General features: G+C 46.9%; 1 protein-coding gene across 7 annotated transcripts in view; it reads left to right on the top strand.

Annotated features, from left to right (window-relative positions):
* Positions 1 to 23459, top strand: part of DIXDC1 (DIX domain containing 1) — a 39989-nt gene that overhangs the window by 13424 nt on the left and 3106 nt on the right. For 4 of the 7 annotated variants that reach the window (XM_013187174.3, XM_013187177.3, XM_013187173.3 and 1 more), the window contains 18 exons: positions 1877 to 2006; positions 2740 to 2865; positions 3758 to 4007; positions 5222 to 5329; positions 11276 to 11388; positions 12541 to 12689; positions 15452 to 15541; positions 15648 to 15701; positions 16573 to 16623; positions 17703 to 17807; positions 18326 to 18379; positions 18890 to 18982; positions 19073 to 19144; positions 19565 to 19651; positions 19831 to 19992; positions 20116 to 20182; positions 21817 to 21925; positions 22474 to 22582. In XM_013187174.3, the coding sequence (XP_013042628.2) occupies positions 1877 to 2006; positions 2740 to 2865; positions 3758 to 4007; positions 5222 to 5329; positions 11276 to 11388; positions 12541 to 12689; positions 15452 to 15541; positions 15648 to 15701; positions 16573 to 16623; positions 17703 to 17807; positions 18326 to 18379; positions 18890 to 18982; positions 19073 to 19144; positions 19565 to 19651; positions 19831 to 19992; positions 20116 to 20182; positions 21817 to 21925; positions 22474 to 22582 (1929 nt within the window). Of the gene's footprint in view, positions 1 to 1876; positions 2007 to 2739; positions 2866 to 3757; positions 4008 to 5221; positions 5330 to 7358; positions 9597 to 11275; positions 11389 to 12524; positions 12690 to 15451; positions 15542 to 15647; positions 15702 to 16572; positions 16624 to 17702; positions 17808 to 18325; positions 18380 to 18889; positions 18983 to 19072; positions 19145 to 19564; positions 19652 to 19830; positions 19993 to 20115; positions 20183 to 21816; positions 21926 to 22473; positions 22583 to 23459 lie in introns of those variants that run through there. The other 3 variants (XM_048063245.2, XM_013187179.3, XR_007163148.2) reach the window with 3 other exon arrangements.

Here is a 23459-nt window from a genome sequence, read left to right as displayed (position 1 = left end):
GTCTGAATGGAAGAACCACATAGACTCTTACATAAAACTGCAAGCTTTCTGTAGGCTGGAAGGGACTGTGCCCTTGTGGAATTACTACAGGATAACAGCCTAGTTCAGAACTTTGTAAAATAATTTGATACATGACAGCAGGATGGTAAACAGTTGTGAGGGATTACTTCCCTAAATTACATAGACATCAGATGCAATTTTCATGCAACCTTATTTAATACACGGTTATTATTGAATCTAGATGTTTTTGTAACGATGCTGTGTTACTCTAAGCAAACCCACCTTTTTTTTTTCTAGTGGCATTTCCTTGAATAAATTAAAGCTTTATTGAATATGTGTAATTGAAGGCTTGTGGTCTCTGGCTCTGGAATCAGGCCGTTGTGAGGCTGGATCTCAGTGCCCCCACCATCAGTTAAAATGCGGTTGCGAGAAGCAGAGATGCTTCTTGCAGTTCGGCAGGAGTTACCAGTGGAGTTCTGGAAATCAGTGCAGCATCATGAGCTTGTGCGGGAGAGAGAAGCCACGACTTGTTGCTTCTTTGCAGTCCCCAGTTGCATTAAGCAGCAAATAAAAAAAAAAGGGGGCAGGCAAAACTGACATGCATTGTTACCGTTACAGGCAAAGGAGAGCGCGCAGACCCCATCCATGTGACAGGCCAAGTCTGCTCCAGCAAGCTCTGCCACTTCTGCTTTTTTTTTTTCCCCTTTTTTTCCAAAAGCCATCAGGCAGGCCCCCACGCTTGTGTCCTGTGTCCTGCTTTGCAGCTCCGCTGAGTAAGCAGGACTGACTGAACGTCGGTCCAGGCGTCTTTCTGAACCAACAGACCGAACCGTGGCGTGGTTAACGTTGGATTTCCCGTGTCAGGATAATTAGGAGTGAAGCTGTGATCAGACTGTAACTTTGATGGGCCGTAAAAGCATAAACTCTGACATTGCTGAGATAATATGGAATGAGGTCTTAAAACCTGCTGCATGGGCAGAATAATGGGAAGCTTAGTGAAACAGGAGGTAATCCCATAAATGGATCAGTTTGTTTACCTTCCTTGTGCCACACCAGCCCTGCCCAAAGGGATTTCAGTGTCACCAGGGCTCCTGCTGGCCATGGGAGTGCTAGGGGGTGGGGTGGAAAGGAAGAAATTGTGAATCTGCTCTATTTCTGTTCAGTTGCATGTGCCAGACGGGTCCTCACACTGACCAGCATCCTGTATTTCTTCCCCTTGTGGCAGCACTCACAGCTCTGTGAGGCTACGACCTGCTGCAAGGACGATGCTCTTTGCTGTCAGGTCCTGCAGGTGCTGAGACAAGTCATCTCCAGGGGTACAGGGCCCTGTGCAGAAATGGAGATCGGTCCATTAGAAACGCCCATGCAGCTCCGAGGCAATGGAGGAAGGGGGCTGTACAACAGGGTGACCCTTCCCTGCTGCATGGGTTTCTTCAAATGAGCCATGCTGGGTGTGCAGAGGAGGCAGGCTCTCTTCCAGGAAATCTGTCCCAGTTGTTTCCTGTGATAGATCGCAGTTTAATGGGAAGTAGCACAGGTTTTCTTGCTTCTGCGTTGTGGGTTTTCTACTTTCTAGATATCTGGAGGGGGAAAAAAAATACAGGGGGTAGGACACTAAATGCTGTGAGCGACCCTGTTCTGGCACTGTCGTGCTGCCTGCCTGCGCATCCTGTCTTGGCACGGAGCAAGCTGCACCACAGTGTGCAGTGATGTCAAGTCCGTGCTCAGCAGGCTTCAGGGATGAGACCATCCCTTTGTTTTCAAAGGCAAAAGACAGTGAGATCTGTGAAGAGAGAGAGAGAAAAGTAAGAGCTGTGCAACTGCCCCCTGAAAAGGCAATGATGTGCAAACATTTTGTTTTGTTTTCCATTTTCAGCAACAGCTACAGGCATATGTGGCCTGGGTGAATTCCCAGCTGAAGAAGAAGCCAACAATAAAGCCAGTCCAGGACTTGAGACAAGATCTCAGAGATGGAGTCATCCTTGCCTCGCTTATTGAGATTGTAGGTCAGTAATGCCATATGGCACTGTTTTTCATCTTGCAGTTTTAGATCTCGTGTAAAAGGCTGGCCTTGGCTCCGACATCTGTCAGGCAGACTGGCGGGCGTTAATGAGCGTCAGAGCCTGGGGGAGGGCTCACGTTAAAACAATCATAAAGCAAATCATAAAGGCAATTCTATTAGGTCCATATGTGTTAGCAGTCAGTTACAACGCAGCCAAATCGCAGACCTTTTGAACTGTGTATGTGGTCTCTAAGGTAACCTGTGACAGAGAGGCCAGAACTGATCAGGGACCATGTTAACTCCCACAAGGCTGGAACGGAGTCATGAAAGGATTTGCCATGTCGAGGAATGGTGTTAGTGCATGGCATTTTTGGAAGAGTGAGCTGCTTGCTGAGATACTGGTATTTATAAGAAGAGAGAGCAGAAGCAGCTCTGGGGGATAATGCTGTCTGTCTCAGCAAAAGAGTCTACTATTTCCACACAGAAGCTCACAGTGACTCAGGAGTAATCATAGAATAATGAAGTATGCTTAAAAATGCCCCTTTTCAGACAATATGCTGCAAGGTCTGCCTCCAGTGTACTTATTCCTAGTACTGGGTATCTTATAAGCAGGACAAGAAATCACGCATGTCTCCTTGCAGTCCAACAAGACATAAAGTTGGCCCCTACAGCTATAGCAATTCCCAAGGCAGCACTAAGCACTATCCCCTCTAATCAAATTTTTTTTACTTCTTTAGCTGGTGAGAAGTTGAACGGAGTTCAGGTCAACCCTACCAGCCAGCAGGAGATGAGGGAAAATGTGGAGAAAGTCTTACAGTTCGTGGCATCGAAAAAGATCCGCATGCATCAGACATCAGCAAAAGGTACTTGCCCCTTGCAGTTGCCACATATGATTCTAGCTGTTGAACACCCAGTTCTATTTTTGCCTCATATCAAACAGAAACAGATAATGCGTTGTTTTGTGGGGGAGGTTGGTTTTTCCCTCCCTCCCCTGTGGCTTAGTAACAGGTTTTGGGTTGCATGATATCGTATTCTTGACTGTTTTTTTGTTCCTGTGCACTGTGCTGCTACCCAAGTGCCTTTTCTTCTTTCATTGAGCGATGAGAAGACCAAGTGATGGTGTAATGGGGAATTCAACTAAACTGTTTTAAAAATCCTAGTCTGACAGAACGGCTGATCTGTGCAGTGAGCCCAAGACCAAAATGCTTGAGCTAGCTTGTACACAGGAGGAAATGGCCTCGTGTGAGATAATTAAAACTGATTAGTTAACATTTGGAAGGTGCTACAAACAGTTTAAGGTACCCTATTACTAAAAAAAAAAATAGGGTACCTTATTCTCTGGATCTCCGGTCTTTAGTATTAAAAAAGAAATGCAAATCCCATGTGCTCACTGAAAGTGGCTGCCAATACAATGGTTGCCTTCAGTCACTGCTGTAGACATCCAGGGAGCTTTTGGTAATTACAATATGCTGTCATTTAACCTGCTGGACTATTAGCTGGAAATGGCCACAGAGGGAAGGCTCAAGTCTGTTCAAAGCATTTAAACTTGGAATCAGTTGGCAGCAGTCGGTTTGCTGCTCTGTGCAAAATGAGTAAAGTTAAGAATGAGTGCTGTAATTCAGTCTTTTTTGTGTAGTCCTTATTTACTGGCACGGTCCTGCTGGGTTTAATTACATTCACGCTTGTTGGTCGGAGGCAGCTCTGGTGGGACTTCACGTTAACATTACCCTCCTTGGCTTTATTTGCCTTTTGCAGATATTGTCGATGGGAACTTGAAATCTATCATGAGGCTGATCCTCGCCTTAGCTGCTCATTTCAAGCCGGGCTCCGGAAGAGCAATGAATCACAGCGCTGCTGGCATGACGGGGAAGAGCTCGTCGGCGTCATCTGCCAGCCACAGGCCTCGCTCAGCTGCTGCAGTGGCCCAAGGGGCGGTGGCTGCTCTGGCAGATGTTCGTCAAGATGTCTTGCAATCTGGCCGGGACGTTTTCCGGCACAGACAGAGGTAATGATTTCTTTTCTGATTATGAGAATTCAGGTTGTGTTAGCAGGTGGACACCGTTTCCTTTTTAAGTAGATGTCTCTTTATCCCGACAATTCCTGATGTGAGGTATTCCTGTTCAGTGAACATGTAGAGAAAAACCACTGCTGTCTCACTGAAACCTAGATTGGTGGTGCCCTAACAAAAGGGACAACTGATCTATGCTGGATGCCTCATAATGAAAACTGCAGGCATCCCAGGTCCTTTATGGATTTTCCAGCAAAACAACTGTTGGACCTGTGTTAGTTCACAGAAAAAGGACAGTTCTTTATGGCTGAGCCAGAGGGAGCTCTGCTGCCTCGTTTTTCCTAATTCATGCTGAGGATAGTGCCCTCTTGGTGTTGTTTACTTGCAGACATTCCCATTTCAAGTGAAACAAAACGAGGGTCTTAACTACAGGTGCTGCTTACAGCTCTGGGAGCAGTTGTTGCCAGAATTGTAGTGTTGGTCCTGTTGTGCAAAGTGGTTTTCTGCGTTGCTGTTCGCCCCAATTTTCCACTTGCTGCTACGTAGGCAGATGCAGTGTTGTGTGCTGTTAATCAGCTGAAGCATCCTTCTATGGAAGTGGAGGAGTTCTGGTGATAATGAGGGGAAATGATCCATGTACAGAAGGAATGTGTAATTCTGAAAAGCACATTTAACACTTGCAAAAGGTGCTATGTGGATTATAATAGTAATGACAGTTAAATGGAAGCCAGATGGCTGTCTTTTGAGGGTTTCATTTACACAGCTGAAGGTCATTTGCCCATGTTATATTGGCTCAAGGGACTACCCATGAAGTAATTTGGAAATGAGGCCGAAATGGTATATTTTGTTGAAAAATTAAATATTAGAGGTTTCTCTTGCAAAGTCATTGGGTCAGGAGTTCTTCAGCAAAGCCAGTCCTCATTCTCTTTGCAGATTCTGTCCTTTTCCTTGCCTTCACAGAGCTTTTCTGTTTTTCTAGTCACAGAATAAGGGATGAGTTTACAAGGAGAGCTTGTGTTTGCTTGCATTTCCCTCGCACCAAGATGAGATGAAGCTCCCTGATGGGAGAACTTTCTTAATAGGAAGTTTTCTAATGGTTCCCCCCTTCCTGCCTTCTATTCATTAGCTTTTCTCCCCTCCTCCTTGGAGACCAGAAGCGTTTCTGCCCCTTCTTCATGAGGCTTCACTCATTTTGTGATTTTTATCTCCAGAAACAGCAGCATGGATGAGGAGATTGAAAACCCCTACTGGAGTGTCCGGGCACTGGTGCAGCAGTATGAAGGGCAGCAGAACATCGCCTTGGAGTCCCACTCCTCCAGGTAAGGAACTTCATTGCCCAGCTGTGTCCCATTGTGTTCCTTTGTCTGGCATTCCTTAAAATGCCCTTTGTCGTTGTGATCTGATTAGCTCTGAAAGAAAAGAGGATTCCCAACGTAGAGTCTCCTGTCTGATCTGGAGAATGAAACCTCGGGAACCAGCATGGAGAAGTGGTTTACTGTGGAAAAAATGACAGATGACATTGGTCTCATCCATGATGTGATCACATAGATAAGAGCTAGGAATTTCTGAGTTACCATTGCTCCGAGTGTCTCTCCCTGAGACCAGGGGAATAGGATCAGGAAAGACACAGCCGGAGGTGACAGGCATGTGGATTTGAATAGTAGTTATGGGAATACACCAGTCTGTAAATCCAAGCCTACAGTCCCTGAGGGATCTGCAGCTGTGTCTTCATTGCCATCGTGCCCTCATCCATCACCTTTAATTGTCTCTAGATGTACGGGTATCTCACTTAGCCTTCCATCCCCCACACTTGCACATTAAATTATGTTACTGAAAAATCTCCTGCACGCTGTTGTGAAGTCCCAAAAGTCAGAGTTCACTATGGTTTATGTTAGAGTTGGCTTTGCCCTTTAAAGTAGGACTTAGATCCTGAGAAGTGTGTGGTCTGTGCTATAAACAGTCTGCCCAGAACCTGGGCAGTGTGTGCCAGTCATGACACATTACAGTGATGCCTTACAGGCTCCTCTCACTCTCCTTTCCTTTGGGGCAGAAGTGATAACTCTTGTCCCTACTTATTTGAGCAGTGAGGAGAGAGGGAGGACACGTGGCTATGTTGTTTTATTTTCATGGGTATAGGAGAGAGTGTAGCTGAAGGGACAGTAGAAGAAAAACTGTACTATGGTGGGGGAGCTGATTTACTGTGGGTAGATTCAGAGTAAAAGACAGCCTTTCCCTTTTTCCCCGGAGAACAAGAGACTAGTTTGCAAACAAAAGGCTGTATGACTGAACATATCTGCTCTCCCTCTGGGTATGCTGCTTTGCTCCATTTAAGCTCTTCTGGAACACAGTAAGAGCTGCACGGGCATGGCTGCAGCTCTTTGGTTCGGTTTCTTGTCCCCGGTGTAAGTACCAGCTCTCGTTCATTGCCTCTTTGTCCTGCCTGGGCCATCTGCCGAAAGTGCCTCAACTGGGTGCTTTTATTTTCCCTTCTTGTGCAGAAGTGAGGAGGTTGATTTTCTTGGGGCGGATTGGCTCTGACAGTTTGTCAGCAAGCAGGATTTCTCCACAAGATTTCTCGGGCCGCTTTTGATGCTCCCATAGTGCAAGGAGGCCTCTGAGTACCTAAGCATTAATGTCACTTAGTCCAAAAGAGAAGAGGGAAGGAAAAAAAAAAACACACAATAGTTTGTACTTCTGCTCACAATTTGCTGTGTATCAGTGTGAGGTCTGCGTTAAATATGGACATAAACATTTGGATGGGTGTGGAAACTCCATGTGAGCCAGTACTGGACCACTGCCTCCACATGATGTCAGTAGAGAGTGGACTTGGAAGCTGTCATTTGAGGGAAGATGTAAAAATTCTGGTCCTGGCCACACGATTTCATGGCTAATGTCACAGGAATTGGTGTTGATTCTTGAACTGTGATCTCAGTAGGACGGTGAGTGACGCATGCTGCCTCCTTCCACTCCTTGTTCAGTTTAGGGCAGCCATAGTATTTTACAGGTACTCTCCTACCCTAACAGGTATTGTTGGACAACAGTTGTTTGTCTGTTTGTGGCTGTATTTTGCTGGTGAGTGAAACTTTATGTGCACATCCTACATTGCTTTGTTTTTTCCCATACAATGCCATTTCTCTTGCCATATGGTAATGGTGGTACTGTCCCTAATCGGGCATAACATGGTGAGAGCCTTTGTGTAATAATTAACTTCCACAATTTTCTATTTACTGTGGATTCAGAAAATGTTCCACCACGTAGACGAAAAATCTGCAGTGAGTTATCTTGATTTTTTTTTTTTTCAGTAAGAATTCTTCTATTTTTTAGTCTGTTTCTTCTTGGAACTTATAAACCTGTTTTGTTTTCCAGGGTAAAATAGCACATCTCCACGCTGGAGCACGGTTTATATTGTAGGTGTTCCAGATGTGAGTTGGTGTGGGTGGATAGAGGCCCAGGGCTGCAACAGTGAGGGCTGATGTGTTTGGCAAAGCTTTACTGCGGTCTCATTCTAGAAAAGCTAAGTATGTGGGGCTCAGGAATAAGTAAGGAAAAAAGCAGAGAAATGCTCTCTACGTTGGTTAATTTCATTGATAGGAGCTGCTTTTTATCTGGAATTAGAAAGCTTGAAAGCCCAAGACCGTTTTTGGTCCACTCTCTGCGCATACAGATCAGGAGCAGAAGGGAGCCCCAAGCCCTTGCAGCCTTCCCGGTGTTTTTCCTTTCCTAGAGCTCTGCTAATCCTGTGCTGTGGGGATGCACAGCCAGCCACTGAGAGCTCAACAGGAAATGATCAGAGATTGCATCAAGCTGGAGCTAAAACAATTTTAATTAAAGCTGGGAATATGCAGTGATACATAATTAAATTTTAACTGCGGTATCTCGAGAGTGGGAATATTCCCCATCCAGCGTGTGGGTTCGTCACCTCGGGGATGCAGGTCGGAAACCACATTGTGTCTAGCAGCAGCAAGGCCCAGGAGAGAGACTGGGAGGGGATGCACAAGGTGCTGGTTCTGTCCTCAAAGGGTGAGACCATAGCTTTGAGGACTGGGGAAAAAACAGGCAGGGTGATGATATTGGCTTTTTTTGCATGTGGGGCTCAGCTGGGGAGCAGCTCCGGGCTGCCGGGCAGGAAAACTTTTTCCGTAGCCTCCAGCACTGCCAGTTAGAGCACTTGTGTGTGAGCAAGGAGAGAACAGATTGGGGCTTTTCTGGTGAAAAAGCATCTGATGCTGTTAACCAGAGGCGCAGCAATTACAAACACAGAGGTTGGCTGCTGAACTGCAGGAGGAACTGCCAAGTGGGGAAGGATCTATTTATACTGAGCCTTATGAAATCGGGAATATGTTGCCCTGTTACAGGGCACCAGGCACTGCCTGGTGCTCAGAAATAAGGCTCAACAGTAGCAATATTCTGTATTTTTGCTTTGACTCTTTGGTGCTCACAAGGACTGGGCTTGCTGTTAGCTTTGGTCGGTGGTCTGCCAAAAGAAACTGGGAGCAACCCGACCCCCAGCTCCTGGGGCTGTCCTCTGCTGACGCCAGGCGTGGCGATGAAAAGAAGGTGCTTGTTTCTCTTCCCTTACAGAGAGAAATGTACTAGCTTAGCTATGAGCCACAGAAGGAAGCCCCTTCTCTCCGGCAGCAGCAGCCACCCCCTGCGCCTCGTGGTGCTGCCGCCGGATCCGTCCCAGGGCAGCATCTCCCGCCTGGCACCGGCTCGTTCCTGCGGTAACTCTTCAGAGAGCTCGCAGCCTGAACAGCAGATTTCCAGGGACAGCAGCTCTAACAAGCAAAGGCGATAGAAATGATTCATGGAAAATTTCCCCAAATCAGCCTGATTCCCAGGCCAGCGAGCCCCTCACGCATCTCCCTCCTCCCTCTCCCCTCCCCTTCCACCAGCCTGCCTTCCCTCCCCCACGCCGAGCAGGGCTGCTCGGAGAAAAGGCTCTGCCTCGCACAGCCTGTGTGACAGCAGGAGGGAGAGGGAGCTGGAGATAGCAGCAAGGAGAAGCCGTGCACAGGGCTGGCAAGTGCTGCATGCCGTCTTCTGAGGCAGCATCCGAGCCTGGAAGAGCAGGGAACCGGCTGCTTGCAGCAGCACCGGCTCCCGGCGCTTCGTTGGCATCTGCAGCAGGTGCTGGGGGTCTGAGGAGAGCAGAATGGGCTGAGAAACGCCACCGGGAATCCAGATCAGTCCGGGTGATGCGAACAACCGGCTGTGCGGCTGACCAAAATGCAGCAGCAAGAGACAAATAACCCGAGAGGAAAATCAGCAGAAGCAAAACCCGGGCTGCAGGATTCCCCGGCTCTGGAAGCAAATCTGTGCGCAGGGGCTGCTGATCTGCCGTCAGATGGCTTCTTGCAAAGACCCTGAGTTTTTTCGCCTGTGAATCTTTCAAGCTAACGTGAAGAGGTCTGCCTTGCAAATATTTCTCCGGTAGTTTGACAGGAGCTGGCGTCTTCTGCACTGAATTCTGAGCTGGTGGAGGGACGAGGCATGTCTGTAGCCAGAACCCTGAGGCTCCCCAGGAAACGGATCCCGTGAGGCGAAAGGTTAAAGTGGGATCATGGGAGGGAAACAGGTCAAATGGTGAGCGATTGTTGCCGTTGTCATTTGAAACAGCAGGGGTGGGGTGTTTGTTAAAATTATGGGAGTTGGAGCTTATCATTGGGGCTGTTTCCCTAAAGCCTTGACTCTGCAGGCACTGACAGCTCTGGGACTCGGCTGACCAAGGATATATGGGTTAAGAAGCCAAACAGTGGTAAAAGGAATAAAGTGGAACAGTTTGCATCATAAAACTTAAATAGCTTTAATTTCCCAGCACTTATTTCTGCATGTTTTAATCATGAATTATGGTGTACTTTAAAGAGAAAATCACGAGTGGATATTTCATACTCTAACGGGCTTGGTGACCGATACAAAAAGCGTAGAAGTGTTTTCAGCATTAACTCATTGATGGGGTAATGAGTGGGGCAACTGACCTGTGGTACTGCTTCATCGGGCTTCTGAGTGCATTTCAGGGGCTCTGCACTGTGCACCCACTCAGTGACAAGCAGGAGCAAGCGGCTGGTTACAGGTGGTGTGTACGTGTGCCTAATGAAGGAGTGCTGTAATGGAGTTAGTCTTCCTGAAGATAAATCCTTGAGCAAAGCCAGGCGACTTGGAGCCCTTTAACGATCACGCACACCCTATTTGGGCAGGACAGGACAGGTACTGTGACTGTTAGAGATCCCCATTAGAGGATGGTTATTCTTTCACTTAGTAAGTTGTCCTCGTCTCTTCCTTGAACGTGGTGAATGTCCATTCAGTTTGGACATTTTAAACTAGATGGTTTAAAGCTCTGTAACATAAATGAGAACTAAGCTAGCACTGGCTGTGGGAGTGGACTAGACAGAGCTGCAAGCAAGTAGTTTCCATCTCTACTGCAAGGCTTTTCAGATTCTGGGAGAGCTGCAGAGTATGCAGCAGCAGTGCTGGGAAGATGTGGAGGGCAAGCTGCTGAAACCTCTTATTTTTCTGAACCTATCCTATTATTTTTCCACATTGTTTCCTTTTTGTTTTCTGCCCTTTGTTTCTGTGTTGCGGAGAATGAAAAATTAACTCCTGCTCACACTAGCGAGGATTAGTTCCTGAGACTTCGGAGGTATGTTGAATGGGTCAGTGAGCTTCAGCCACCTTTTCTTGTTGTCTGGGTGATGCATGTAAGAAGAATTTCAGAAAAAAAGATTGCGTTTGGACCTCACAGTCAGCTGAGATGACTCCACTGAAAATATTTGGCTACTTTAAAGAACTTTTAACCTAAGAACACAAATGAGTGTTATCTGACTAGAAAATCCAAGAACAAAATATTTTTAAGTTTGTTCTCTGATTGCAGGGGTGCTTTTGAATCCCAGGGGTGAGACATGAAGAAAGCCAGGGTGGCTTTTTGTTCAGCTTGCAACGTGCATAGAAGGCTCGCAGCAAATTGTTTCTGAGCAGACCTTAAAGTGTGGTCTTATCCCTGCGTGAGTGTTTGTAAGCTCTGTGGAAGCAGCAAACTTACTTTGTGTTAAGGAAAATGAAGAGACACGTTGGGTTGCGTAACAGTTAGCCTGCTGTCACACTGACGTAGAGTGATTGAAAAGTTACATGCCAAGTTTAGTTTGTTAATGGCTTCCCTGGTATGCAGATAATTCTGACAACAAGACTTCCTGCATATTCACTTTTATCTTGGATAAGGGTGATGTTGATCAGCACTCTGAAATAACTGTTTCCCATTTCCTTTGCAGTCTCGCATCACCCAGTCCTGTCCATAGCACAAAGAGCGAATCCACTGTAACCCCGTCAGAGGAGAAAGCAGGATATGTGATCATCCACACTGAAGAAACAGAAAGTAAAACAGGTAGCTTGCACAAAATGCTCCACAGCTCACACTTTTATTGCAATTTGTTTGCTTCACAAACTTGCTGAGAAGTTCCTCAGAGACTGAAATGAATGTAGAGAATAGGTTGCTGAGTATCTCTTCGTAAACCTAAATCTCAAAACTGTCAGCACTACAGTGATGCCATATCTGGCAACAGTTGTACAGTCAATGTCTATGAGTCTTGATAGCTAATGCGTGGAAAACAAAAAAGCTCTGGGGAAGGATTAGGGGTCATGTTTAACTTTCACGGTAGGGTGCTGCTTTCATCACAGCATCATTTGGCTGTATTGAGAGGAGGAAAAAAACCTCTCGAAATCTCCTTAAATACACAGTCCATGGGAAACTGTAAAGCCTGTAGCGCAGAACTTCACTTTGTATAAGGGTCTGTGTGTACAGCGTGTCTGTACGTAGGTCGAGTGACTCTTTGCAAGGAATTGAACTATTGTTGTGGCATTTGCATTGAACTCACTGTTGTGTTGCCACAAATGCCCTCTGATACGGTTAGTTTGCACTTGAAATTTTCATACAGATTGAAGGAAACCTTTTAGGAGAAGTTCCTGAAATGATTTTTTTTTTTTATTGGAAGAAAACATAGCCTAATAATAGCCCTTCCTGGTTAGCTTCCATCCCAAGAACAAATGACAGAAGCTGTCCTAGGAAATGCTTTGCTGCTTCAGCCAGTATAGCCTACTTCAGTGCTCCTTTGAAAGTATTTGATGACCACCTCAGCAGGTGGGGTAGCTGGCAGGCTGGGGCTCTTCCTTATATTTTTAGCAGCAGCACTGTGTCTGCTTGCTGCCCATGCAGCAGGGTACTGCAGCTGTATGTCTGTAGGTGCACAGCACTGGCCAGTTTCATCTTTTATCAACAAGGTAGCAGGTATTGCTGTGACTAGTCCTCATCAAAACTCATCAGATACGGCAAGTTAATGAAGGGGGAGGATGCCGATCATCTTTGATTTACGTGTGCTCAGGAAAGTTTCCTTTGTGTGAAGAATGAGGCATAAATAGCAGCTAGAAGACATGCTAGTTTGGCAGTGATTGACATTGTGGACAGTAGGCAATTACTGTGTTGTGCAAGTCTTTTTTGGATCTGTCTGTCATGACCGCATTCAGTTGGTCTCTCTTCCAGAAGAGACAGAATCTCACTTCCAGCCTGACTGGCAAGCAGGGAACCCTGTGTCACATTTGGAGAATTCATGGGAGGAACAGCTTTTGGAACAACAGGACCATTTGGAAAAGGAAATGGAGGAAGCGAAGAAGATGATATCAGGTTTGCAGGTAATAGATTTTCTTCTCAGCCAGATTTCCCCTACATACTCTTTTTTTTTTTTTTTTTCCTACCAAATCTAGCTGGCAGATAGGCTATCTTGCAGCAGAAACACTGGCCTGGAACTCAACAGCTGAGTGAGAGTCCTGGCCCAGTAAGGTCGCCTTGCAGTGATTGTGCAGAAGTCAGTCGGTTAGTGGGGACAGTGGCTCTCCCCACGTCTTGCCCTGTGGGATGACTCCCTTTAGGGAAGGCTTCCTTGGGAATAAGGGAGTATTTGATAGTGCTTTGTCATAAGCACCTAATACACACTCCAATACCTTCCTTGCCTGCAATGTTTAGGCTCTCTTGGCTTCCTGCACTTGTCATTTGGTCACCTTTTCCAGAAAGAGAAATGAAAAGGCTGTCCTTCCCAACTTCCCAGATGCCATGCAGAAGATAGCAGGTTCTGGCTGCAGTCTTGCCTGGGGCAGGGTGTGCCTGTTCCCCATCATTATATACTGTGCTTAATCAAGAGAGACCAGGGAGGGAAGAAGCATGGCTGCGATTTGCCCAGTGCCTGCATATTTACCAGGGTTTCAAAGAATCTAACATCAGTCTGTGCCATTCGGACACAGCCTTTTCTGTTGGTTTTAGTTCAGGTTTCTCCAAAATTGTGTTGATGTAAGTTGACGCTTGTATTTGGTGAGGGGGGGAAAAAAGGGCTGTAGAGAGAGAGTAAGCTATGGAGACTAAAGGTCAGGGGTCTTGACTAATGGTATCTAGGTAGATTTTAAGGGCACACCAAATGCAGGTAGGAAAGGAACCCCTGTGGAAAAGCCAGAACAAAGCGTGTGTTTAGAAGTTGATTATTTTCAGCTTGTATTTCAGTTGGAGTCCAGGTTCATTGGCCTGGTGCCCTGTCCTGTGATGGTATGCTAAGCCCTGAGTGCGCTATCACCCTGCAAAGCACATATGTTACTGTGCAGAATGGTAAAGATGCAGCAGTATTTTCCCATGGGCTGGGGCTCCCATTCTTCCCCAGGGCACTTAGCAGCCTGCAGGTTTTGTTAGCGGCCTGGAAGAATGGAGCAGTCATTCTGTGATTTGCGATCGGAAGTAATGCAGGGAGACAAGGAATGTTGGGAAATCAATCAAGATTCACAGAGCTGATCAGGGGTCACGCAGGCTTGCATCAGTCTTTCAGTGAGCTGAGCTGAACTATAATATTTGGCACGTTTTCCTCCCATGACCATTTATTTGCGGGACCTTTTTCTCACTGCCCGGTTCAGTCCCTCCTTGACCAAGTGACCCTCAGCCCAACGCGTTTGTGTGACTCTGCATGGGGAGTAGAGCCTCCGATCCATATGGTAAAGACCCTGAACTCTCTCAGGAATATTCCTTTCTGTTTGTGCTGGGAACCATACTGGCTTTCAATTGTAAATATTTATGTGCCAGTAAACAAAGCAGAGATTGTGTGAGAAGCATAGGCAGCCGGGAGGGTGCTTTCCCGGTGGACAATGGGAAGGAGACAAAAGACTCCAAAAGAAAATAGATGCTTGGTGCACTGGTAAAATCCGCTCGCATTATGTGCCCACTGGGAGCAGGGAGAGATAGCGCTGGAAGGACTGGCATGTCCTGCTCCTCCACCCTGGCCCCACGTTTCAGGACTGAGGGCGAGCAGCTGGCATTGCTGCCCCCTTATTCCCTGGGAGCAGGAAGATGCAGCTGTTGTTGCAAGCCAAGAAATTGGATTTGATTAATTGATCTTTTTTTTTTTTCTTTCCCCTTCTTGCTCAATATTTCACAGCCACCAGTTCATGAGAGTTTGATTGAAATATCAGGGACCTGATGGTTGTCTGCCCCGTAAGGAGCTAAAACCATGACAGTTTTTTCTGTTCCTGTCTGATCCCTGCTTGAGTGTCCTGCTGGGCAGGCTTTGGGATGCCCTCACAGGACAGTTTCCCAAAGAGCCGTCGCATTAACTGAATACAGATTGCTGTGTGTCTGCTGTTCAGCAGCAGTTGCAGCTCTTTGGGAGATTCTGTCAGCAGGCAGAACGTGACCTGTCGGTCTCGACGTCTTTTGGAGCTGAGCTGGAATATTGCTGCAAATGGGATATTTTGTCTGTAGCCTTGAAGTTCAGATAGAAATAAAACAGAAAACTAACCGGGAAAAAAAAAAAAGACATTAGATTATTGACTGGTGCAACATCCTGGCAAATACCAAATGTCTTTGAGTCCTGGGAGTTAAAGAGACAGAAAGGTCAATGTAAATACCACCAGCTAGAGCAATCTGGTACGGCATACCCTGCTGGCTATCTGAGCAGTCCTGCCTGTCACACTTCCTACAGTGCAGGGTTTTCCCTTTTTCAGGCTGGATGCAGTTTGCTGTGGAAATTCTGGCATCTTCCTGCAAACATGGGCTACCTTGGAGCTGCTGAAGGAGTTAAGGGCTGATAGAAGCACAGTATGAAGTACAGGGCCTAGCTTAAGATTCTCACTGTGTGGGCAAGGGCTCTTCCCTCACTTAGACAGCACCTCTGGAGGTGTCTCGGTCTTTTCTAGCACAGAACAAAATTAGGCTTCCCTGCACATCGCATTTCTGAAGTCTTTTATAAATGTGTGGTTAGAAAGGTGTCTTCCAGCAGGGGACAGACACTTCAGTCTCATTCCAGATCAGAAGCCTCACCATGTAAGCAGGGTTCAGTCTCTTTGCTATGGACTTCAAATCTGTTATTGCAGTTATTTTCCTTTGAATTGTCTGAAGAGATTTTTTTTCTTCATCTACCCAGGCTTTGCTGCTCAATGGATCTTTACCTGAGGATGAGCAGGAAGGATCCTTTGAACTTTGTGAGCACGGAGCCTGCCCTGAAGAGCAGCTGGTGAGCACGTTGCTATACTTCCATTTCTCTGATCGAGCAACCTCAGGTAATGTTATGCTACAGACAGGTGTTTCGCACAGTAATAACTATGGTGTTTTGTGTTCAGATCATAATCCGAAGTCGTCTGGACCAGAGTGTGGAAGAAAATCAAGACCTAAAGGTTAGAGGAGGGACAGATGAAGGGAAAAGAGGTTTGGGGTCGAGAGGAGGGGGGCGTGCAGGGGTGAGGTGTGTGTGTTTTGTTAGAGTCCAGCTCTATTCTCATCTCCTGCTGTGTGGAATCTGTCCCTAAAAACCTGAAACTGTAATTCACTGACCTGGAGAGCACTGAAGATACTTGGCTAGGAGGTGTTTATTGTATCCATATACCCATTATACACATATATCCGTTAACCACTAATATGGGTACAGTGGGGATTTGCGGGGATAGCATCAGAAAAGTATCCGCTACCTCCCTGGTTTGTCTCAAGCTGCTGCTAGTATAGTCAGTTTCTAGGAAAACAAATATCGAAGTATTACCTGAATTTAAATGTACCCTGAAGTAGATTTGCCTGCATGTTCTTGAAGTTGGAGAGATCAAGGTTGTAGTAGCTTCTCAAAACTTTTTTTTTTCTGGACAGCTGTTAAATCTCTAGCCATATCTGAATATAAACAAGTAGCAGATAAACTTAGCAAAGAACCTGTCCTGTCAAACCTGCCTTAGTCAAATTTCTGCTGATGCTGGCTCAAGGCCCAGTTCTGATTCTGGGAGAGAAGTACTTGACATTGGCCTGAAGGACAGATTTGGGGAATGAGGAATTTTTTTTTTCCTCTCGTGCATTTAATAACAGGGGCTTAGGGAGCTGCTCAGGTTTTTCTGCCATGTCTGTAACTCATTAAGGGGGCCTGTTATGCTCTTTGATCTGTGGGACAAGATGGGGTGTACTTTTGTCTGAAGCATGTATCTGCGGAGAGAGAGAGAACATTGAAAATTGAGATGATTTTGAAGGGGTGACAAGATGCCATTTAATCAAATTCTTTTGGATTTACAGAAGGAGCTGTTGAAATACAAACAAGAAGCTCGAAACCTACAGGGGATAAAGGTGAGGAAAGAGACTGTTCGTGAAATACAAACAGTAAAGCTACGGGGGCTGCTGCAGCCCAGGAGTAGGGCAAGCAGCAACCATCCACCTCTGAGGAATCCCAGAGAGTGGAGGGAGCTGTATTAGGGGAGTTGGTGGTGGGGGATCCTATGTTCTGTTCCCTGCAGTTGAGACAGGCACAAGGAGTTAGGTCTCGTGGGTTCTGTCTCTGTAGGATTGTGGTCAAAAGTCACCTCTTTTTTCTTTTTCCCCTAAGGAAAACGTGAGGCACAGGATTCCTGGCTGCTTCTCATGACTTTGTTTTTCCACTGTCTTGGGGTGTGCACAGTAGGGTTGGCCCAGTGAACTCTTGACAAGAGGCGAAAGAGCTTGGGGGCATCCTTGTCCTCTTCAGCTGCAGCGTTTTTCACCTTTTTGGCTTGTTTGTTCAGTTTCTCCCTCTGGAGTTACAAACTCGCCATAGTTGACTCCTGAGAGGTATTTTTGGAGCTGCCTGTCAGGCTTCTGTGAAGGAAGACAGCAGCACCTGTCCCAGGTAGAGCTCTCAGCTTCTGGGTAATACTGAATGAAAGGTGCAGAATTAGTCCTCACTCTGGCCTCTTCAGGGAGCATTTCATTGCACAATTAGGTCATGCTGAGAGCTTAAGTTTCCGTGTGTCCCTGGCTGACCTTGGCCTCCTACCCCGCTCTGGATGTTGCAGATGTGTGGCTGGAGGCACTAGCTGTAGGCCGCTGAAAAGACCCTTGAAGACACTGCTATTTTCTTCCATAAGGGCACATTGTCAGGACATTTCTGGAGCAAGAAGTTCAGGCAGCAGCACAGAAATCCCTCCATCAAAGACGGCTAAAATGTTGGTAGGGAAACCGCCACAGGGCAAGAGCAAGGCAGAAGGACTCTAAGAGCCTGTTGGGGCAGACATCTGTTTTATCTCCTGCTCTCTCAGGCCCTCAGCAACCCTTCAGCACTGCGCATAGCCCAACGTGCCATGCTACTGGTCTAGGTCACTTCCCGTGGAAGGGTCTCTGCCTTTACACCTTCCTATACACACACTTTTCCTATAGATGATGTCTTTTCCTAGGATGCTCTCCAGCAAAGGCTGGCTCAACAGGACGCTTCAGTTCTTCAGCTAAAGCAGGAGCTGCTGAGAGCCAACATGGACAAGGAGGAGTTGCACAACCAGAATGTGAGTCACTGTGCTGCTGAGGTTATTTTGGAAAGAGGCTGGGGGCCCTGGGGGCTCCAGCAGCCAAAGGATGAAGTTGGTGGTTGCAGCATAGTTCCTGGGGTCGTGGGAGATGGAATGACCAGTCAAAGGTCTCTGCACAGTAAACACTGCAGTCTGCTCGCCAGCTGTCCGACTCACTGGAGTTCCCTGTTCTTCACTCCCGCTTCCTGTCCTCCCAGGCCTTCAGCTGAGACAGGGAGGGGCTTCCCGTGATGTTTTCAGTGCAGTTGGATTGTTCCTTCCTCATCGTGCTCCCTGCTTAGCAAGTGGCACTTTGACAGGTGGAGCTGTGATGCAGTGTCTGCCTGGAGAGGGCAGTGCAAGGAAGGAGCTGCCCTGTTCATAAGGTTGCTGTCCTTAAAAACCAGCTCCCTCAAACCCTGCAGCTGCTTGGTCTCCCTTTAGCAAAGGGCAAAGAGGTTGGCACTAACTCCCTAGGAATACAAGACCTCACACCTATTTGTTTTGCTCTGTAGGTTGACCTTCAGAGGAAGGTTGAAGAGAGAAACCGGCTGTTGGCGGAATACAAAGTAATGGAACCTCTCTTCTCCGGGAGCTTTGCTGGGGCAGCATCTGGTGGTTCTCCTGTGAACGTGACTGTTGTCTCCCTGGCACTCAGTCACCTCTGAGAATGGCACTGTGGGTGGTGAATGAATGGCAACAGCCATGGAAGTTTGTAATGAGTTGGAGGGATCAGATAGCTTTCAATAGTGGATTCTTCATTGTCATGTTTTTTCTGTGATGGCTTGCTGAATGTCTAACGTGTGCAGAAGCCTATCAGGTTAGGTTCTGTCATTTGCCTAATGATCCCTCAAGAATCTTTTCTTTGCATCAGTTGTCTGGCCTCAGTAGTGGATCTTTGCCACAAAGACCTGACCAACAAGGCTTTGAAACTAAGATCTAACGTCTAGCTAAAAGCAGACGAATTGTGTAGGTCAAGCTGTAGAGGAGCCTGGTGCTGGCAGAATACATAATCCTCCCTGCCATAAGGAAGATGACTGTGAGCCTTACTCACTGTCCCATTGATTCCTGTGTTACAGAAGGAACTGGGCCAGAAGGATCGGCACTTACAGCAGCATCAAACCAAACTGGATGAAATGCTAAGGCAGCTTTCTGAGGCCAGCTACCAGCAGGTATGGAGCAGGTGGGCTGCACTGATGCCCTAAGAGGTGGCACGTAGCACGAAGATGAGCCAATAAGGTTAACTTCTGTTCCCTTTTCAGGTGGATTTGGAGCGGGAGCTGGAGCACAAAGAGGCCCTGCTAGCTCACTGCATGAAGAGAGAAGCTGAAGAGGTATGGGAAGCCTTGGTCTGCACATCAGACTGTCAGAATGATGTTTCTGTCTAGCACCCTCTAGCTACCTATCTCCAGAAATCGTCTCCTTTATCCCAGAGAGGCCAGGCTCAATGCAGTCTGTTTGTCTGTGCCCTAACCAAGGCAGGCAGACTCTACAAAGCATACAGCTTACCAGAGATCTCAGCAGTGAGCTCTGGCTTAGCCTCTTGTGTCAAAATCCTAAGGGAAATCTGTGCTCTGGCCCATAGGACTGCCTGCACACCCCTTAGTGTATTTACCTGGTAGAAGGTGCTGGTTGTACCACTCAGCGTGAAAAGTTTTCATTCCTTCTTGTCACTTTGAAGATGGCAAACTGGGATCTTTGGGGTATTCCTAACGCTAACATTCCTAGCACCACATGCATCTTCCACCGAACAGGTGATGGCCTACAGCAGTCACAGTGCTCAGAGCAATGGCTTCCTCCAGACAGCAGGAAAAGGAGCTGCTCCTGCAGCCCACCGAGGGGTAAGTGCACCTAAGGGATATTTTCCCAGCCAGATGTAGACGAAGGTTCCAGGTATCCTGGAAGCTGTTACCTTTGCTACCTTTTTAAGATTATTTTTTCCCCTTTCTAAGGCCTGTGGCTTTAGATGGGAAGAAAGCAGCCTGGAGATAATCTGATTAATTTGTGTTCTCTTGGCAAGACAAACGACTTGCAGCTCGTTCGTGACGCACTTCGTAGCCTGAGGAACAGTTTCAGTGGCCACGACCCACAGCACCACACTATTGACAGCCTGGAGCAGGGCATCTCCAGCCTGATGGAACGGTTACACCGCATGGAGACACAGAAGAGGCAAGAGAGAAGGGTAAAAGTTTCCTAGTGTTTGGCTCTTAATTTCTACCCCTCACGCACAACCCAGAGCTTACCAGCAATATGAGTCCCAACTGGGAAGTGACACTGTTCTCACTGTTTTGGCTTTACACCCTAGATCCGGGGGAAATCACCAGCAAGCAGAGCAACAAATGAGTGTAGAGACTCCTGGCCTCCAAACTCCAGTAAGTGCCTTTCAGCTCCTGCTCTCCCACTGCTCAATTCATTGCTCAGATTTCTTATCTAGAGTCGAGGACATAGCATTGCCTTGAAAATCTGCCACCCCCAAGCTTATTCCCTTCACCAGAGCTTACTTTCCTGTCTTTAGTCACTTGCTGTACAGGCTAGGCTTCACTGCAGGGGAAAAGGGCCAGAGGCAACCTACAGCTGCTTGTTTGTAAAGCGCCATTACAGTGGGAATCTCTGGGCCATCTGGGTAGCACTGCAGTAGAAATAATTATGACAAATAATTACCTCTGGGATGAGTGGGAAACGTAACGTTATTTCAGCTTCCCTGCTGGTTTGCACCATCTAGTGGACATGTAACTGTACAGTTGCCTCCTCCCCTGCTTCCCCCATCATGTCTGCCTCCTTTCATGTATGCGGAACAGCACAGCCCTTTGTGACACCAAGTTTCCTGGCTCCAGCTGCAGCAGCTCCAGTTAGCTTTTCACTATGAAGGCTGTTTTTTGGTGTTTTTTTTTTTTTTTTTTGTTTTTTTTTCCCCAGGGTTGGATTTAAATGTTGCCTAGGAAGTCTGTGAGGTTGCAGGGGACTCCAGGTGCTGGCGAAAGGTAGAGGCCACCTTTCGGCTGCATTACAGCATCCAGCAGCAGGATAGTATGGATGTAATTGATGTGGAGGAATGCAGGAGAGGAACTTCAGAAGTCTGAAGTGGGGTTGGGGGAAGAGTTGATGATTTTCCTTCTCCCATAAACTGCAGTTATTAGGTCAACCACTGTCATTAGATCAACCCTGCATACATGCTGTACCTCTCCCTTTCTCACTGAGCCTTAGCAGGCTTCATCGCCTCCACTGCAGCAGGAAAATTGAGTCTTGCAGCTTCAAACCTAAATTCCCTTAGGTGTAAAGAGGTCTATGAGGTGGCTCCGAAGATTTGTTAAATTAGAAAGCCTTTGACTTGGTGTCCATACTGTTTTCTACATGCTAGGAAAGTTAAAACTGTAGAGTCACTCAATGTGAACCTTCCCCTGCTTCAGCTTTTGGCGCAGCACACTGCAGGGGCAGAGGAAACTAGGCAGTAGCCAGAGGGAGAGAAACACAAATGAGCAGAGAAAAATCTGTGCGCAAACACCTATCCTGGCCAAGCTGAATGGGCAGGTGGGAGGAGACAGATAACCGTTTGCCTTAATGATGGTGATCAGTCAGACCATTTTGCTGTGCCCACCTGCAAGTGAAGGCGAGTGATAATGTGGTTTTGTGCCCAGCCAGTAGGATGGAGTCTGTTCAGTCTCCTCTTCCAGAAAGGTTCTCCTGTCACTGCTGAGGTAATGAACAGAGTGCCTGTGGAGTAGACGGTAGCAGCAAGCTGCTGGGACAGTAATCCTGGAGGGCAGTGCTAGGCAAATTGTCTAGGCTTACGCATATGGGTGTGTTGTTACCTTAAAATGCAAAGTTTTCCAGTAAGCATTGGAATACCTGATTCTTCCCAAGGGAAAATCCACCCTCATAAGAATATCTTCCCACCTCCAGGTTCTTCACTGTGATAAGTTTGATGCTGAGAGCATCGCTTGTCTCCTGTGGCGGCAGGAGGCAGGCTGTTCCCCAATGAGTGTGCTCTGTGCTCCTTTCTTTGTAGAACTGCCTCATTCTCACAGCACACCTGTGATGAGCACCAGTGCCTGCACCAAAGTGTTGTACTTCACTGACCGCTCCCTCACACCTTTCATGGTCAACATACCAAAGAGGTGAGATTTGGCTTGGCCTTGCTCACGTTGATTTGGGAGGCGCTTTTTTCCCCGAAAACATTAGTCTGATCTCTTCTGGGTATGGTCACCACTAGCATGGGTTCCCTGTGCGTTAACTTGGGGCTTGGATTTCATACCATTGACTGGGGGAAATTGTCTAAAGCAATTCCCTAGCTGATAGATTTGTTTGAGCCCTAAGAAATTATTTATTATTATTATTATTATTGTTATTATTATTAACTTCCAAGAGAAAGCAGCCAAGCAGATCTATCGTGGCTTGTACTGCAGCACTCTTGTGCCGAAACACCCATGTCAGTCAGTGCAAAAGGGAAAGGGAGAAAGGCTGTTTAGAGGTGGTTCCTGCAAATTATGAGGAAATTCTTCCTTTGAAGAGGACCTTGGGGTTGACAGGTGGGGCGCACTCTTCACATTCCTGTGGCTAGGGTGCTAGATCCCTAGTCAGACTTGTGCTGTGGTTCCACATGCCATGCAGGAACACTAGAGATAAAGCCTGTACTGTGGTTTAGTGCCAAACTCTTCCCTTGCAGGTTAGGGGAAGTGACTCTGAAGGATTTTAAGGTAGCTATTGATCGTGAAGGAGCCCACCGGTACCATTTCAAAGCCCTGGATCCCGAGTTTGGCACAGTCAAGGAGGAGGTAGGTGTGGAATTTAACTATCAGGCAGCGCTGGGTTCAGTGTTACAACACAGCCCTGGAGACCTTGGTCATACCACTTCTAAACTAATAAAATCTTTGAACTTGTCTCCAAACAGACTGCTGATTTTCACAGTTCTAGGTTAAGCTCCTCTTCTAAGGAGCTAAAATGGGATATTTTTATCTCCAGCCAGGACAATGATATGAATCTGATTGCAGCTGCCTGGCGTTTGCAGAGCCCCTTGGGCAAAGGCTATTGCCAAAAGCCGTCTGTGACACAGCTCAGGGGACGCTGGGCAAAACCCAGGCTACACTTGTAGCTCTTTAAGTGTTTTTATGAAACCTGCTGCAATGAGATACGCGTTAGACCAATGTGTTTTATTCAGAAAACATTCTCCTACTTTATTTTCAAGGTTTTTCAGAGGTAACAGTGTTTGTGGCATCTCTTCCTTTGTGTACTGCATTGTAGCCCTGTTTGAGCTCAGGCTGGTGTTGGTGTGTACTGGATCCGTTAAAGGTTATTGGAATGTTTCCTGTTTCACAAATTGATGAAGACAAGTGCAAGGGGATACCCTCTCTGGGAGCAGTCAGCTGACTAGTTCTGCAGAAACAGCTGGGGTTTGTAGTCTGATAGATTAGAAAAGGCATGTTTCCTGTCTTTATTTTACCTTTCCTGTCAAAGAATAAAAAGCCAAAAATCTTGACTGTTACCTGTTGAAGAAGGAGCCTAATTTGTTTTTTTAACTTAAAAACCTGAAAATTTCATTGAGATGCATGTCAGTGATGGATGAGGAGTATGTTCAGTGAACTGCGCAGTAAAATCCTAGCTAGGCTCTCTTGCTCGATGCCTGCCTCTTAAGCTATGCACACATCCTGGAGC

This window comes from Anser cygnoides, chromosome 21 (genome assembly GCF_040182565.1).
Source record: "Anser cygnoides isolate HZ-2024a breed goose chromosome 21, Taihu_goose_T2T_genome, whole genome shotgun sequence".
NCBI classification, from domain to species: domain Eukaryota; kingdom Metazoa; phylum Chordata; class Aves; order Anseriformes; family Anatidae; genus Anser; species Anser cygnoides.
Note: the sequence above shows the minus strand (reverse complement) of the source record. Positions and strands in the feature narration are given on the sequence as shown.